General features: G+C 38.4%; 1 protein-coding gene across 5 annotated transcripts in view; it reads left to right on the top strand.

Annotated features, from left to right (window-relative positions):
* SEPTIN10 (septin 10) overlaps window positions 1–12,694 on the top strand; it is a 29,475-nt gene extending 16,781 nt beyond the window's left edge. For 2 of the 5 annotated variants that reach the window (XM_083814723.1, XM_083814727.1), the window contains 3 exons: window positions 7,098–7,230; window positions 10,066–10,256; window positions 10,485–10,693. In XM_083814723.1, the coding sequence (XP_083670849.1) occupies window positions 7,098–7,230; window positions 10,066–10,256; window positions 10,485–10,611 (451 nt within the window). In that variant the 3' untranslated portion in view covers window positions 10,612–10,693. Of the gene's footprint in view, window positions 1–7,097; window positions 7,231–10,065; window positions 10,257–10,484; window positions 10,695–10,714; window positions 11,787–11,834 lie in introns of those variants that run through there. The other 3 variants (XM_083814726.1, XM_083814724.1, XM_083814725.1) reach the window with 3 other exon arrangements.
* Window positions 12,695–18,629: the final 5,935 nt, after the last annotated feature.

The following is an 18,629-nucleotide window of genomic DNA, read 5'->3' as shown; positions in this document are numbered from 1 at the left end:
GGTAAAAATAGATAGCTTCCCTCCAAATCACTGTTTTTAGTGGCTTAAATTCTTTGCTTTCACCTGTACTTCATGCAGAAGTTGTAAAGCAGTTGCAATTACTATAACTGTGTGTTGCAGCATTTCTTCTGCTTTGACTAGATCTAATTTATACATTGTTCAAAGAATAATAAATAAGAGTAATGTGGTCAAGGAAGACATTGGACTTAAGGGAACAAATCCTTTTCGTGAATAGAGGACCGAAGGTGACTGAGATTTAAAGCCCACTGAAATTGACCATAGACATTTTTTTGGGTTTAGGAACGTACACTAACAGCTGCTTCTTACTTGCTTTATCCAGGGAAAGCCTTTATATAGATGTGTTTATAGCGGTATTGACTGTGGTACCTTTTGCTTTTCTGAATTTGAATTTCACAGTGCACAGCCATTTCAAGATAAGCATTCTTAAATTATAAAAATTAACATGTACATTAAAGTATATTTTATGCCACAAATTCAAAAATTGTCTTTGCGACACCCGTAAACAGTTGCCACTTTGCTTACAGTATAAAGTGGCAGGTTTGTATCAGAATGTCATAGTATTTTACACATCAGAAGTTGATTTAGAAATAAATTCCTTCATGGAGTTAGAGAAAAGCTGTGTTCCCTCTCTTGTGTTGTTTTTTACATAGGGCTCGCTATACATCAGTTTATTGAGAATGATGGGGCAAAACAGTGCTCTTAAGAAATTAGTTTTGGTATATCATGCCTGTTGAAAATTTCATTGTTTTGGAAGGATGAGAATAAATATTGCATAAGAATCTAGAAAAAATAACTTTTTCCCAGACTTACTGAGACAGGAAGAAACAAGTGGGACTGGATCTGGGATGTATGGCATTGAAGTCTGAAAGAGAAGGCACTTGGTCTTCTGGGAGAGAAGCTCTATGATACCAAGAAAAGGAAGAGAATGCAGAGGATCTGTATGTGGTGTAATTAGCAGACTAACCTAGCCTTATCGATAAGGTGCTTTATGGAGCTACCAATTAAACCTTCAGGTGTGGTATCCTCAGTGCTGTGATAGAAAATGTCTCTTTCCATAGAGGAAGTTCAGTGGTTCCCATTTTGCTGACCTGTGAATTTAAATATCTTTCTGAATAGAGACTATCATGTTCTTGTAAGCAAATATGTACTGTTGAATTCTATTCATCTTATTTGTCCTCAAATATATTTACAATGTACATGCATGGATTCTAAGAGCTTTAGTTTTAAAGTCTAGTTAATACACCTAGCAGTACATAACTGATTTTTAGAATTCCACGTCTCTTGTATAAATAATGGTCTAAATGCATGTTGAAAAGTTGTATTTTATGCCTGCGGTGTAGCTGCTTACATGTTAAATTTGGTCATCTGATTGGGTTGTTTTATGTAAATTCAGAAAACTTCTGCTAGACTTGAGTATTTGGCTGTTTTGGCAGCACTGGTGTTTGTAGCATTTGAGTAGCTAACATGCCCTACCTTTTTGCATATTGTGAAAAAACTACTTGTGGAGTTTCTGTACAACTCTTTTGGATTTAAAAGTAAAATAGTAATTTATTCATCCAAAACTGTATGCCAGTGCAAAGCAAAACCAGTAATTCTCGGATTTTCAGGTACCTTATGAGATAAGTTACAGACAGACATCTGTAAAGGTTTTAGCTCTTACATGTGGAAAAAAAAAAGTTGCCAAGCTTTACGTTTTATGGGATGCTTGAAGTCTTTTATGTCCAGATGTATATCATATTTTCATGGAAGATGTGGAAAAAGATGTTTTCAGGATGCAACTGAAAATATATTTACACCTTTATTTTTAGGTGGGAGGAGGGAAAATAAAGTCAGGAGCAGTCTGAAATGACTGTCTTGTGTACACTCTTAAAAATAACAATTCCATAATTCTATTTTTTTTTTGTAAATTTGTGTCATACTAACTTTTTGTTTATTTGCACCTGCATTCTAAAAATTAACTTATTTGTTAACCAGATTCCAGGGAAATTAAAGTTTGCCCTATGAATTTGTCAGTCTCTCCCTAATAACTTCTGAACCCGCTGTCCGTTTTCCAACTTCAGTTGGATGCTAGTGTTGGATGCTTCCAGGGGATTATCCAATTGATACTCTCACTGCAGGAAAAACAGAAGACCTCGGCTCTTACCAGATGTTGGCCAGCCAGTGTGCATTAGTTACCAGTGAATTCTTACATCTGAATGAACCAAGTACTGTCTTCTGTAATTCTTGGGAACTTGGCCGTATTGTAATTCTATGAGAGGGTTATGGGTGATTTGGAAGTACCTAAGGATACTGCACGTAAAAGATCCGTGAGGGTACTCACAATAAGTAAACGATACTTAGGAAGTCTGAAGGGATTCTAACTGTATAGTTAAAAAGGTGTAAAGATGTAGGTAGGACTTCAGTCTTTAGAATAATTGAGGGAATAGTAGAATGTAAAATATCATCCACCAGAATGTAAGCTATTAATTTTGCGGTTTTCAGAACACCTTGCTTATACTGGGATTTTTTCAAACCATTATATATTCAAATTGGATAACAATAACTAGTGTAGCTGAAACTAACGGGTACTTGGGAGCTTAATGAATCTTAATTCATACACCTTGCAAAAACAATATGCAAAACTTTTTTTTTAATGAAGAGTTTAGTCATTTAGTGGGTATTATTCCAAAAGGTCATAAGAATTACAGTCACGTATTTACCATATCAGATTAAATTACAATATATGGAAAACCATTTTAAAAATTAACAATCCATCATATGGTGCATCCCATCTAAGACTAAACATAGTCATGTAGATATAATTTGGTTTCTGATCCATGAAAAGCAGACAGTCAGCAAGGAGCTTGGAAAGCATGTTACTGCTAAATTTGTGTAATGAAGTTAATGGATAGCTGAATATTTGGGGGATGATTTAAGTATTTTGTGCATTACTTGATGGATGTAAAATCTAGGAATTTCTTCTATTATCATCTTTTAATATTTAAGAAGATTTGTGTTTCTGTGATCATGTTGGAATATAAAGAAAGGTGTGTGTGTGAATATACATGCCTAGTAAGCTTAGATGTTTGCAAGGGAGGAGAGGCTTATTACTGTTTTGAATTTGGACATTTTGTAAATCCAGTTTTTAATCTAAACTGTGTTGTCGCCTAAGGGACGTGCTGGTTTTTAAAGAAGAAAAATGATACGCATGGGTCTATTGAAAAAAGCCCATGATTGATATTCAGACTGTATGCTTGTGTGTTTGGATTCTCTGATATTAATTATTTTCTGTTTTAGTTGTTTTTCTGTGTTCAAAAGTACAATCTGTCCATTTTAAATGTCTCAATTTCTCAGTATGTGAGCAACCATCTCTTCTGTGCTTTACTCCTCCCTAAAACTGGAATATTTGGACCTTCCAGTTCCCCAGCAAAAACATGTTGATTGTCAGTCTATTTTGAGGATGATGAGAGAAAAACAGGAAGGATTCAATAACATGAGCGAGTTCATGTGCAGAGGAGGGTTGATACGATTCTAGCTGTATTTTCTAGGTGGTACTTAGGGACGTGGTTTAGTGGGTGATACTGGTGGTAGGGGGATGCTTGGACCAGATGATCTTGGAGGGCTTTTCCAACCTTAATGATTCTGTGATTCTAAAAATTGAAACCACTATATCTGAAAGGCCATTAGACTTCTTCCTCAAGAATTTTGGGAATGGAGTTCATCTGACCAACTGTTGATGTTTGCATTTGAGCTAAATATTTTATCTTCCTTATGGCAAGACTGAACCCCATCTAAAATACATGCTTTTCAAGCCCCTATTGGGAAAACAGTAATATTTAGATCTACCACGTCCTAAGTGTTGCTTTGTATCAACATAAGTCATCTACTGAGTCAAGGGACTGCTAACAGTACCTGCCACTAGTTAAACTTAATTTTTTTTTTCTGGTATACTTTAACTGATACTGGAACACTACACAAAAAGTTCCAAGTGTATTTTTCAAAACTGACAATTATTTTAAATTTAAATGAACAAACTGTAAAATATTACTTGAGTATCGCTCTTATCCAAAGTTCACAAAGCACACAACAGCTGTGTTCCACCAAGAGCTGAATTCACTTCAGTTAGAGTCTTTATTTATGAACAGAACATGTCTGATTTGCATCTTTATTTTTAGGCTTTCATGTTCTAAGTCTTACACAGATAGGAAAACTGTATGTCACAGCTTTGCTTCTGTAGAAAGGTAGGTGATAGTGCTGTTACGAGCTATGTAATGGATTAGTAAGGCGTATGCTTTCTTCGCAAACAGGGAATGGGGTATAAAATTACAGGGGTCCAACCAAGAAGAGTGAGAGAATACATGAATTTGTTTGCTGTAATGTGCTATATGAGAAGCAGTGAGAACAATCTTCAGGTAAACTGAAAAGTGTTTTACTGCAGGTAGTGTATGCGGTAACGTTGAAAAGATCCTGTTGGCTTACAGTCTGGTGAACTATTTCCACCTCCCATCCCTTCTGCTAAAACCAAGGACTCTTTAGATCTTTATGTTGCTGACATGCCAAACACAGAAAGTGCTTTTATTTTCTTTGTGATTTCCAAAACAAGTCAGTTGAGGGGGAGGGGGATTTAAAAGTACGTTTTTGTTTCTCATATTCTTTAAATGTATAATTTGATTATTTAGTAAATCCAGAGTCTGCAATGTTAGTATGTTACTAATATCGTGGCAGCTCCTTTGCTGATTTTACCTGATAAGCTAGCTTAGACTGAGTCTAAAAATGTGCACATACTGAAATAAAGGTGCAATTGCAGCATATTACTTTAGTCTAGCTTTTGCTTTAGTTTTTTTCCTTTTTATTTTTTTCTTTATTGCACCTGAAGGCAGTCTGTTTGCTAGCAGAGCTGGCACATAGTGAGACTTAGCATTCGAATATCCACTGTTCAGTGGCTTTATTGTTAGTGCATATGGTGTCTGAACTCAAAGATAGTGTGAATTAATATACCTGTGTGAAAACCATGCCCTTGTTTCAAGCGGTAGATACAATTTCAGGATGACCTAAATTAGTTCACAGCTGATTTAAAAAACAAAACAGAAAGTTGTTCTTCTGAACTTGTTTAGTTGCAACGTGTGGCTCAGATAATGTAGGATAGGAAAAGTGCTTTGACTTTGTAATCGTAGAAAACGTTAAGTCTGCATGTGCTATTTCAAGATGATTTCTCTCTTTGTTTATATTTTTAATAAAACTATGTAACTTCGGGATTGGGAAATTGCCCGGTCATCATAAGTTTAAATAAATAAGAGATATTTCATCTTACTGTTGCTCCAGATTATTAAGTTTTTAGATGTCCTGTTTCATAAGTCCTTCCATTTAAGAACCCTTTCAATAAAAATAGTAAAAAATTAAGAGTGAGACTTAAAAATGGGTTCAAAAGTGTGTGTATAATGCATTTAAATTCAAATTAATATATTAATAATATAAAGCTGTTTTAAGTATTTTATATTTGTATATATAAAATATATAAGTATATACTATGTATATATATATATATATATATTATATTTACATCAGAATGAAAGACATGAGATTCCTGGCAAAGGAATAGCAACTCATGATAACTGAGAAAGGCTGACCAGTCAGTTTTCAGGAAGTGTTGAATGGTGTACAAGAATAGCCCCAGAATAAAGAGAGAATATTATCAAAGTTTTGATGCTTTTATAAGCCCTACAGGACACTGGGGAGATCCTTTTGGTTTTGTGATAACAACAATCACAACTCTGATCCACCAGTTCTGCTTTTGTGGAATCGTGATTTAAAGAAGTGGTGTGGTAAATGTTTTGTTGGAAGACTTGCATCACTAAATAGGTATGCTTTTCAAATGTAGCCCGCTCTTTGGGGTATGAATTACATCTGTACACAGGCTGTATTGTTTTTTCCCTGAGAAGAACAACTTTCCTTTCTCCACAGTGCTGATAGAAAGTTGTGGTGTGCACCTCAAAAATACCAAATCTGTGGTAGTGTTTGTATAAATTATCAGCACCTTTTAATGTGCTATGATATGCTTTGATACAAAATAAGTTTCTTAATTTCAAGTGCCTGTTTTTCAAAGGAAGGAAAATTGTCTTGCATGTTGGAACGTCTAGTAGAGTAAGTTTAGAAAAAAATGGGAAGGCATAAGATACTGAAAATACCCACTGATGTCTTTGTGAGACCTCTCAATTATTTTTCAATGGTCTTGGGAATCTGGAGAGGCCCCAGTTGACTAGAAGCTGGCAGATGTTGTCCCAGTTTTCAAGACAAGCAGGAAAGAAGATCCTGGTAATCACAAGCCTGTCAGTCTCGCTTCAGTGCCTGTTAAAATTATGGAGAACATTATTCCGGGAGCTATTGAAAAACACTTGAAAGACAACGTAGTAATTGGTCACAGCCAGCACAGCTTCATGAGGGGAAAGTCCTGTTTAACGAACCTATTTTCCTTTTAGGACGAGGTTACCCATCTAGTTGACCAAGGGAAGCCAGTTGATGTAATCTTTTTGGAATTCAGCAGAGTTTTTGGTACAGTTTCTGACAGCATCCTTCTGGACAAAATGCCCAGCATACGGCTAGACAAGTGCATAATATGATGGGTGAATAACCAGTTTGTTGTGTTAATGCTCCAGATGCGTTGTTTTTGTAACATCCTATGTTAAGACTGAGGTTTTAATTTTGCAGAAGTTTGGGGGGATTTTTCTGGCAATTTTAGTGCCTTTATTAATAAGTAACTTCAAGAAAAAGGTTATTCAGGTTGGAGGCAGAAAGTTATAACACTCCAGTCTTTTAGAACACGAGTTTCCTAACTCGCTTTATTTACTTTGTAATATAAAGTGCCCTGGATCTGTTAGCTTAAATAATTTTATGTAGGGATGTTTACTTAAATCAAAATTTAGAAGGTTTCTACTGAAAGAAACTTTCTACTGAAGTTTGTTTATGAATTTTTATGTGGAAAACTGTGATAGTTATTATTTCGTATGGATATAAATTGTTTAAATAATGTTCCCAGTTGTTAGTTTTCCAGATCGAATAAAGAAGCATGCCAGAGACTTGCTAACATTTTTGGACTTCAGTCTGCAGGAAGCCTATGAGGCAAAGAGACATGAGTTCTACCTTGAGCTGCAAAGAAAGGAGGAGGAGATGAGACAACACTTTGTGCAGAGAGTGAAGGAGAAAGAAACAATATTGAAAGAAGCAGAGCAACAAGTAAGCATGCCTGTCTGCCTCAAGTTTGTTTGCTGTGATTTGTTCTTAGCAAAATCACTAGTTGATCTTTATGATTTTCTAATATTTAGGTGGCAGTAATACTTAAAATCAAAAGTAGGTTGGTTACACAGATTAGATCAGCAGATTGCCACTTATTTGCTAGTCTAATCAGTCTTTTTTGGGGTGAGAGAACTTATGATCTGTAAGTTTTGGTGGATAGCTCGGACCAAGTCAGTAGAGTAGGAAGAAATATGGTGACGTAAAAGAGTGATGAATATAATGGTTATGTGTATCAGTACAGTAGGTGCTTTGCAGGCATAGGTGCTGGAAGAATAGGCTGCATACTGGGGCCTCTAAAAATCACATTTTGGCAATTCACAGTGGTTAACCGTGGCCTAGTCACTATTGTACCATGCAATTGCAATTTTTTTGTACATTGTGGTAGAAATGAGTTTCATGGTGAGGTTTTAAGCAGAAAAGAGTATCATAACAGCTGTCGTCTGAGTGTTAAAATACAATAGTAAATTGATAAATTGTGGTAAATTTTGGAATGTTTTGAAAATAGGGGCAAGTGTCTTATTTAGTGCTTTGGAAGATACTAATCAATTTACGTACCTTCCTTTGGGTGTAAGGTCAGTGTGTTGGTAATCTAAATGTATGCTTAATAGAATCATTTCACTGTAAAACCAAGATCTCAGGAAAAAAATCACATGGGTTGTTTTTCATCTCAAGTAGTAGGGCATGTATGCTTGCATGACCTCCAGGTTCGGTTACTTAATATATTCTCGACCTGCATGTTGAGAGGTTTGAAAGCGTTTGTTTGTTTGTTTGTTTTGTTTTTAAATCTGCTTCTAATTACCTTAAGAGTTTTAGCAGGGAATGAAAAAAATCTATATTACAACTTCTAGATCCCTGTCTAATGTCAAATACCTGGGATTTGTGAATGTGGAACATTTCTTGAATATGTTATTGAAGATGTAGTTCTGTCAAACTGCACCAGCAAAACAGGATCTTCTGATCTACTTTCTGCCAGACTCTGTCGTGGTCATATGTATTTATATTCAAACAGTGGTTTAATTGAAATTGGAAATCTGTTTGTTTATTAATGTTCTTTTCCGTACCTCAGTCTCCCAGCAAAGATGCAGCACTTCTTTGCAAGATGTTCAGATGCACATTTTAAATACGAGGAGCATTTTGTTTTCTAAACCTGCTAAATCCCCTGTGCTCTGGGTGGAGGAAAAGAATCAGGCTCAATCCTTCTGAGTACGAGGCTATCCAGTTGGAATAATATTTGGCTGTGTTCCAAATAGGCACAGGGAGGTCTTGCACATTGTCTGTGATAGCCTTTCGTATTTTCCCTTCTATGCTTTCTACCACGCAGTTTCTGTGAGCTCTGCGTGCTGCCATTGAATTATGGATATTAGTTTTCCCAGTTCCTGATGCGAGAAAGTGATAATGCAGTCACTTCTAAAGAATGTTTGTCGTATACTCTCGCTGCTTGCTCTCCCAGAAGCACGTATGTGTGTATGGAAGTGAAAGAAAAACAGGAGTTTCTGTTGTACCTGAGATTGCTTTCATGTCCTTCATTTAGAAGAAACTTGTAGCGACAACGTGCAGCATCACTGCTCCTGAGTGCTAGAACTAAGCTTAGGACTGCTTAGGACCTTATGTTTGCTGTGGGGAAAGCTAACTCCATCCCAGCCAGACCCGGTACAGCAATGCATCTGATTAACTGTTGTAATTAAATAAATAACGAAAGGATACATACACACACACGTTTATAAAATCTGACAGCTCTGCTATATAGGATAGGCAAACTGATACATTTATAGTATTAGTTAGTTATTTCTTAGTTCCTTCTTTGCTCAAGATGGAAATAAATCCCACTGCTTTTTGTACCAGAATATCTTAGCTCAGGCTGAGTTACACCACTTCTATATTTACGTAATTTAGGGGCACAAACGTTGTACTTCAGCAGGCACTATAGTTCACTTGAGTCTGCAGCTGTGCATGTAGATTGTAAATGTTCAATCTATTCAGCTGGATCGGAGATATGACACAATTGAAATCCAGGGGTATTTTGGTAGGGTTACAGTTTTCAGCCAGATCAGCATCTTGATCCAGCTGGTCACAAGGATACCAAAGCAGGATTTTAGGTGAGTGTGGGGGGTAGATGGGGGGTGAGGAAGTGAGGCATGCAGCACCCTTTGGTTATCATGCACAGCTACACAGTATATTTAAGCTGATCCAGTACATCCCAAGTGTAGGATCCATTAACACATCAAAAGAACAAAGAGCTATTGCTGCAGAAAAGCAGTTAACTGCTGACAGCTCACAAGTAACTCTCCCAGCTAGACTTATCGTGTGTGTACATATTAATATATACATGCAATTAATACACATTTTAAAATACGTACCTGCGTAACTAAAGCATGTATGGTTTCTTGTCCATCTGGTTATAGGGAAGCAGATTTTGCCTGACCCATCCTCATTTAATAATTTTGTTGATGATTGTTTCCTATCTAAAGAACTCCTTATTTTTGATCTAATAAAGGTATATCCCATAGTAAATCTAACACTTAGTGCATTTCGTGGTTTTCACCCCTTACTTTGTATGCAGTCACTTGGAATCCAGGAGAACAATCTGATATAAATATTATTCTTCTGGATTGTTGATTTTTAGTCTTCTCAGTTTTGGGAAAGAACTGCAATTTTGTGTGACTTTCAGTGCAAGCTGAGGTAGCTTTTATTGTTTAATTGCTGTGCATTTGTTTTGTGATAGCCCCACCTTGTGCTATGAATTCGAAATGCATTTTTTGTGCTTTCTTTAAATAGATACAGACTAAATTTGATCATCTTATGCTAATGCATCAAGAAGAGAAACTGAAGTTAGAGAAGAAGAAAAAAGCTCTAGAAGATGACATGGCTATGTTTAATAAGAAGAAAGCTAATGCTGAATTACTCCAAACACAAGCATTTGTCTCTACTCCTGTTGTTAGTCTGAAGAGAGACAAGGACCGCAAAAAGTAAGTGCTGATGCTAGTCATCAGAAATGGCAATAAAAAATGCTTTACGTTTCACTTTTATAACACGACTTTTAGTAATCTTTTAGAAAAGATACAAGTGTTATGCGCTAAGAAGATAGAAGTGTGTAAAATACTATCATGCTTGGATCTCTGGCTCTAAGATTAACATTTAGAGTAATTGCTGTATATTCTATGAGTTTTCTTTTTTTTTTCTTTCCCCCCATTAAGGGAACAAGGTTTTCGACTTGAACTCCTGTGCTTTGATATCAGAAATGAAGAAACTGTGAATGTTCACGAACAGAGCGAGAGGGAGAAGTTAGGGAGAGAAATTTCACCCAGGGAATTCCAGAAATAGTATTTGATCGCAGCGCTCAGGTTTTGAATATAGCATATGTTAGTTTTATGAAGCTGTCCAACTGCTGTTGTCCCATAACGCTAGATGTGTCTTCCTATTGCAGACTTCTGAGAGGAGAGCTTGATAAAATTGGCTGTAAAATTACACCAAGTGCGGAGTATGACCTGATGCACATCTCACTTTCAGAGCATATTGATGTTTCTTCCCTCTCCACCAAAAAATAAAAGCTTGAACAAATTGAAATTTTAGAAAGACATTTGAAGGTAGTCTCCAGAACAACATGCTCATCTTCATAAATAGACATTAAATAAAGTAACAAAAACAAGAGATGTTGTCAGTTAATTTATTATTTTTTGATCCTGATAGGTTACAACTTTACTGCAGATAAAATTGGGTTGGTTAATGTCTTGTTGCAGTTGAAAGCAGATTTTATTGTACACAAGTCATGCATAACTGTTAGATTATGAAAAACTTCAGAAGCTACATAGAAGCACCTACTGCCACAAATATCAACAGGACAGCTTTGGCATTTTTGGGATGTCTGCTAGCAGCCTGTTTTTGGTTTTGCCCCCCCACCCCCACTTTTTTCTAATTTTGAGTAATATTACTAAGTTGTTACTAAGTTCCTTTTCCTAGACTCCTTTTTCGTAGAATCATAGAAGGGCTTGGGTGGGTTGGAAAGGATCTTAAAGATAACCTTGTTCCAACCCCCTGCCATGGGCAGGGACACCTCCCACCAGACCAGGCTGCCCAAAGCCCCATCCAGCCTGGCCTTGAGCACCTCCAGGGATGGGGCATCCACAGCTTCTCTGGGCAACCTGTGCCAGCGCCTCAACACCCTGAGTGAGGAATTTCCTCCTAACATCTAATCTAAATCTCCCCTCTTTTAGTTTAAAACCATTCCCCCTTGTCCTGTCATTATGTGCCTGAGCGAAAAGATGCTCTTCATCTTTTTTATAAGCCCCATTGAAGTAATGAAAAGGTGCAATGAGGTCTCCCCGGAGCCTTCTCATCTTCAGGCTGAACACCGCCAGCTCTCTCAGCATGTCTTCATAGGAGAAAATGGAGTTATATATGAAAGTGGAATGATTGGTAACATAAGTCAGTATGTGTACTGTTGCGATTAACTCTCAAGTTGAGAAGATTTCCAGATTTGTTTTCTCTGTTTTAGCTTTATTTCTTCAGAGGATGGTAGAGTTCATATGCTTGGTTTTGTTTTTCAGTTCTGGCTTTATGTAATGCTGCTGATAGAAGAAGCAATACTGATAATTTCTCTTGAGGAAGCTATGATTCACAGCGTGCTTTTGGAGGTGGAGGAGTTGCAGTTTCTTACTAAAGGAATTGGAGAATCTCGTTGCCACAGGTTACAAGAGAATTTTTAAACATGATCCACACGCATACAGTGTGGCAATTACTGTCAGTGTCACTGTGGACTTTATAGGATGTGTCTGCCTCGATGTGCACTTACTTTACGTACGTGGCCAACCTGCATTCATTTTAAGTGCGTTGTACCAAAGAAAATGCGCATGCCATGAAGAGTTCCATTCATAATATGAATGCTGTATTACAAAAGTATTCAGTGAATATATCTACTATAACCTTTCTAAAGAATTATTTTCTAAAGAATTATTATTTCATAAGGTTTGGTAGATCAGTCTACTAAATATTATTTAATACAACTGCTGACATAGCGCAACCATTTACTGATTTTGCTGACTGGTTTATTTATAGGCTTTTATGTACAAGCACTGCCCTATTTTTCCAATATAACCTTTGTAATCAAAACTTACTGAGATATTTTTGCAATGCTGCACTGTTGCATGATATTTTATCTGACATTACTAACAATTTGGAAAGTACCTACAACTTCTTGTTGCTTGTGACTGGTGCTCAGTTACAGCAGAGATGAAACTTTACAAAAACAACTTCAAGAGCTTCAGGTTAAAACAAGTTTCAAATGTTTTTGTATTTTCAGTAGTTGCAACTCATCGGAAACATTCTCTAAGAGGTGACATTCTCTGAAGGTGTTTTGTATGACTTCTAAAAAATGAAGTGCTAAGTTGATAGAAATAAAATACTTTGCTTAAGCGCTTGTGTTGTTTATCTTCCTCTCCCTCCCTTGTTATTAAAACCGAGGAGTCGGATTCCACATTCATCTGGAAAAGCATAAATGTATTGCATCTGTTTAAAATATCTTAAGTCATTTATCGATTGGAAAAACTAGGTGAGTGTGAATGCTGTGTTGCAAAGGCAGTATGACTTACCATATACCACTGTACTTTAGACCAGGATTTGTCTATTTTTTTCACAGAGTGTTGCCCATAAGATGTTTTTTCTTCAGTTCCATAGCAATGGGAAGGAATATATGGTATGTAAACCCTTAATTGGCCAGGAAAGGCTCAAACAGCTAATTCAGTCAGTTCCACAGCCAAAGCAGCCTGTAACATAGGAGGGAAAGGTTAAGAGGAACTAAGCCAGCATCTGACACTTCTTTCGTGAGAAGAAAACTGGCCCTGCGTTTGTTGCCTGATCGCTCCTTCCTGAGCAAATTTAGCATGATGACAGATCGTACTTTTTGTTTGGTTTTGTGCCACTGACTTGGCCGCTTGCGTCTGTCTGATTAGAAGCGCGTCTCTTCATGAGCATTGCAAAACTGCATCGAAAGGTGGACTTAGCTGGCTGTAATGGGGCCCCTTAGCTGGGGACGAAGTTGGAGATGGTTAAGCAGTTTGCCCTCACTAGCTCTGCGCCTGGCCAGTACTGGAGGACGTGCTGTGCTGTGACGGCTGGGAACTCTGAGTGATGCTGTATGATACCACACCGTGGTCAGGATTGGTTTATACTGGCGTGCACGTGTTAGCTTGGGGGGTCCACGTGGGCCCTGCAGGACTCGGCAGCAAAACAGAACTGGTGCAGGCACCTGCATGGGGCTCTGCAACAGGAGAGAGATGGAGTTTGTTAGTTCAGTTGTAGCACAGGATGATCTGAGAGCTAATGGAGTTTTTTTTTTTCCTGAGATCCATTGAAGCTGTGGAGAGTCATCTGTAGGTGCAGGAAAGTCCATAATCATTTTATGTAAGTTACCCTGAAGATTAGATACCAGATAAACACACAAGTGCACATCACAACCTGATGGTCAAATGGAGTTCAAGGAATTACAAAGGAACAGCTAGCAGTATCTCCTGAAAAAGGAGAAGTAATAGTGGTAGTAAATAATAAAAATAAAAAAATGTTTCACTATAGCTTGTGTTAGCTATGTGCTTTTTAATTGAACACTTCTGAGATGTTCATCTTGCAGATGAAATGCTTTCAAGACCTTAATAAAAGGTCTCTATTGTTACGGATTCTGTAGTGGCTACTCTGACATCTGTTCCCTTGCAAAACCTTTTCCTTTTTTGATCCTTTCCACATATCTATGGTGTATTTGTTCTTAACTATATCTTTAAATAACTACTATGAAAAGACAGGCAGGACGCATTAATGTTTTTATCTTAATCTTCTGCTAACAGGGTAGCATTGCCAACATATTTGATGACAGAAACGTTTCGAGTCGTGCTGTGGAAATAGAAATATACAGCTCTTCCAAAATAAAGCATGCCGTGGACTTTACTGGATCATTCTAAATTATGGAAACAAGAACCTTTTCCATAATAGTAGCAACATCATTTCTGTATAGAAGGGACAATAAAAGAAAAATGACTGCTTTTCAAGACCATTGTGGAAGACTTACACAGTTCACATTCAGTCAATCACTGCAGAAAATAATTTAGTGTAATTCAGCCAGGCAAATTACCCATTAGGATTTGTATAAGGTACTGAGGCATCTGTCTCTGCTTATTTTCCTGTATATGTTTTTTTAATCCAGACCCTTCTATCAAAGTAGCAAAGTGCTGCAAGGTAGAGATCCTTTCAGGATTTTAAACCAGAAAAAGGGATTCAGCACTATTTTCACTAGGGTGCGCTCGAAGGACGCGGCTTCCATTTTTGTCAGCTATGACTAGCAAATTAAGCATGTACTTAACCAGAGAGGATTAAAGTGCTGAAAATAAGCATTTTCTAGTGTGTTTTATAATCTTGTAACTTCGTTTTGATACATTTACTATGACCTCTATTTTGTGTAGCTAGAGACAAAGCAAGCATTGAACTAAGGTCCGGGAATGCTGAGTTCTGCTCCTGGATCTTCGGGATTTCCCTCAAGTGTCAAAGGTATTTTAATTCACCTCAGTCACATCTTAGCCTTCAGTCGTGTGTGTGTTTATATATATAAATATATTTTTTTTTCTGTGTGTGTGTGTGGGGGGGGGGGGCTTATTTTCTACATGTTCCTGATTTGAAAGCTTTCTGTTGTACCAAAGCATTTACAAATTGCTGAAGATCCCGGTTGTTTTAATTGCTCAGACTGTCATCCCCTATGTCATCTGCACAGCTAGAAAAGCCCAAGCTGTGTCCCATCGCTGTCACACAAGATATTTAAGGGTGATTGGGACTAGGACTAGTCAGCATGGATTCACAAAGGGGAAATCATGCTTGACTGGCCTGACAGCCTTCTACAACAAAATCAGTGGGCGAAGTAAGAGCTGTGAGTGTTATTTATTTCAGCTTCAGCAAGCCTTTCAGTGCTGTCTCCCATAACATCCTTGTAGGTAACCTGATGAAGTACGTATTAAAGTGGATTGAAAAGAGTGGTCCCCAGGATTTGAGATCCCTGATCAATATGAAGAGACCACTGTAGTATGTAATGCTTGGTCTCGATGCCTGCTGGCAACTTCTGTGTTACCTTGTGTTGGCAATAGGAAAGCCTTATCCCCCCGTCAGTCTGCATGCTTTCAGAGGGGCTGATGCTTTCCATCTAGAAGAGACTGAGCGGGTTCCTGGTCACATAGTGTTTCTCGTGATTTTTTAGAACTTGAAGTCCTGCACTTCTGCGGCTCCGAGAGTTTCGGCTTCTGGTGGTGTTGTGAGAGGGAATCATAAATCTCCTGTTTATCAGCTAAAACTTTGGCAGGCTGGCAGAAGGCTATCCCCATAGCTCAGGAACAGGTAGGTATGCATTCTGAAGCAGTCACAGAACCACAGAAAGGTTTGGGTTGGGAGGGACCTCAAAGATCACCCAGTTGCAACCCCCTGCCGTGGGCAGGGATGCCTTCCCCACAGAATCAGTGTAATTACGGCAGTTCTGTGCTCCTGAGGAATTGGATCTGCAGTCTTCGGGACTTGGCAGCGCAGAGGTTCTTGCTTTTCTGGGGAAACGTGACGGTCCCGGTGCAGGTTGGGAGAACCAGCTGAGCTGTCCTGATGAGGTGTGCGAGCAGCTGGAGAGGTGAGAAATGCCGAACTATGTCACGACCTCCTCTCCAGTGCGTGTTAGCTCCCCGTCATTCTGTTAAACACTCGTCTGGCTTACAAACCCCAGCGAGGGATTCTTACTAGCTGCCATCTAGAAACGCAGCAGGCGAGACTGATGGACTGTACTGAGGAATACGAAACACAGATGCTGTTTTATGGCCGTGTTCACAGGCGATGAATGACATCCAAGCTTTGCCCCACGGTCAAATCATTCTATACCCCTAATAATTTAAAATGTACAAATGCACAATGCAAATGTATATATGTGAGAAATAACTTCACTGCCTGTCTGGATGGAGTTCGAGATTGGCGTGTTTGTTTTGCTTCTGAAGTTACAGAAGCTTTTTTGCTAATATTAGCTTCTCAGGGGAAAAAAAAAATCATGGGCAAGTCAGAGTATTTCTGAGTGCTTCTCAATCTCTGATACATTTATTTGCACAAAATATATTCAAAAGTGGGAAGGTACTACTTACATTTACAGATAGAAGATGAAACCCACAGTGGATAGGGCTTCGATTTTTAAGCATAATTAGTTTTTTTTTTTAATTATTATTATTACGTTTGCACACCCTCAATGTAAATAAGCCACAGAAATAAATCCATCATAGCTTTTATGCTGGTTTTATGCTGTTGCTTCTAGATTTCCCAGTCACTTAGGTTTGGGAGGTGCTAAAGTACAAGTTTAATGTCTCCAAAACTGTACTGGAACTCCTGGAGCATCGTGGTCTATGGTGTGGGCCTGAAGCATCTGTGTCTGTCCTCACTGGAGAAGACTGCCACTGACTTGTATGTAATTTATCCTGAATTGTTGGTCCATCTTGCTGCCATTTTCCAGCTTTATTTAGGTGATTAAGTATGCATTGATCCTGAAAGAAAAAAATGACCAAGTTTAAGTTAATGTCACGTTTTGCTCATGCTACAATACGGATGCAATTGTTCATACTAAATGCAACTATTTCAGCAGGAGATGAGAAAGACATACCTCAGTGTTTCCTGGCCTGGTGGACAAGTTCCTTATCTGAAAGGTGAGGAATTTTAAATCCTTGCTCCAAGTTAGGCAGTGCAAAGAGCTGACTTTAAAATTCTTCACACTGATTTTTTTTGTGAATGTGTTTCCTCTAGTTCCTCACAAAGCAGGGTTTTCTTAGGTTGCTGATTGAAGGTGCTGTTTGGGAGGACGTGTTCTTGTGACTGCTGTGAGGCTTGAGAGTCACCAGGACAAAAATAAGTCCTGTGAACAAACTGCACCCCGAATTCCCCCTGCTGGGAAGGCTGCACATCACAGAATTGTAGAATCACCGAGGTTGGAAAAGACCTTCAAGATCACCAAGTCCAATAATCAACATGACCTACCAAGTCCCACCGCTTAACCATGTCCCTTAGTGCCATGTCCCCACGTCTCTTAAATACCTCCAGGAATGGGGACTCCACCACCTCCCCAGGCAGCCTGTTCTAACGCTTGACCACTCTCTCCATGAAGAAATTCTTCCCGGTATCCAATCTAAACCTCCGATGGCATCCTGTGACCCAGGGGCACCGCTGGCAGAGGAGGAGGAGCGGTTCCAAAGGCGTGCAGCTCCCTCGTAAGTCTGGCTCTGGCCTGGGTTCATTACCTGAAAACAACCTTAGGGAAAATGTGAGACGTACCAAGACTCTTTGGGATGCTACAATTCAGGAAGCCAAATTTTAAAGATTATCAGCAAAATCAGTGCTCTGTTATTAATCCTGGCATACAAGGAAATATTATCCTAATACTCTGGTGGGGCTGGAAACAGCTCAGTTTATGAATCCAGTTGCTGGAAATATTATCACAGAAACTACAAAGCATAATAACCTGTGGGCACTGCCGCTAATGTTCCTGTAAGCGAGATGTAACTGTGGTAGATGAAACAGTAGATTTCCCCAATAAGGCCTTTCATGCCAGTAATATGTTTTGAATACGTGGCACTTTGCCTTTGAGGTCAGGAGCGATCCTCAAGAGTTTTAGTGGATGATATAATGGAGCGTGCGTGTTGACAGAGCTTATTGTATCAATAAATAAAGGTACTGCATTGCAAGCTGTGAATGAACAGTGGCTGCAAACAGTTGGCTCAGGTTGCTGTCAGTATAAGCATGCCAGTAAAAGAATTACAGCCCAGTATGCCCATTGATAAAAGCCACGTTTTAAAATTTGCCTTGACTGGGTGTTTAAAAAAAACAACATAGAATCCTGTGTTCTTCTTTAAAAAAGATTTGCAGCTTTAAAAAATTATAAAATGCACTAAAATAGAAGTCGTTTCTGAGGACATCACACCTGAAGCAGTACATTCACTGCTCCCTGACAGAGAGGACCTCCATGCAGAAGTGTTAGTTTCAGTTTTTAGAAACTGCCTTGTGCAGCTTGGGAGACTGTGGATGGACGGGTGAGTTTGACTTGGTAGTGCCCTAAAACATTACTAAAGCATTTTTCAAATAAAACATTTTGAGGTAGCTGCTCAGAAAAAAAAAAAAAGGGGGGGGGGGGGGGGGAGAGAGAGAGACCAGAGATGGTGTTTTTGGAAACACCACAACTCTTTGCATGAAAGACCATTTAGACCAAATACTACAATTTTCTGGGAAATTAAAAGGAAAGATACATTGTGGTTGTTCTCAATCGTGTATTTAATACATTTTTAAATTTATTTCTTCTCTCT

Source organism: Anser anser (genome assembly GCF_964211835.1).
Source record: "Anser anser genome assembly, chromosome: 1".
In the NCBI taxonomy this organism is placed as follows: Eukaryota; Metazoa; Chordata; class Aves; order Anseriformes; family Anatidae; genus Anser; species Anser anser.
This window is presented reverse-complemented; position numbering and strand designations above follow the sequence as displayed.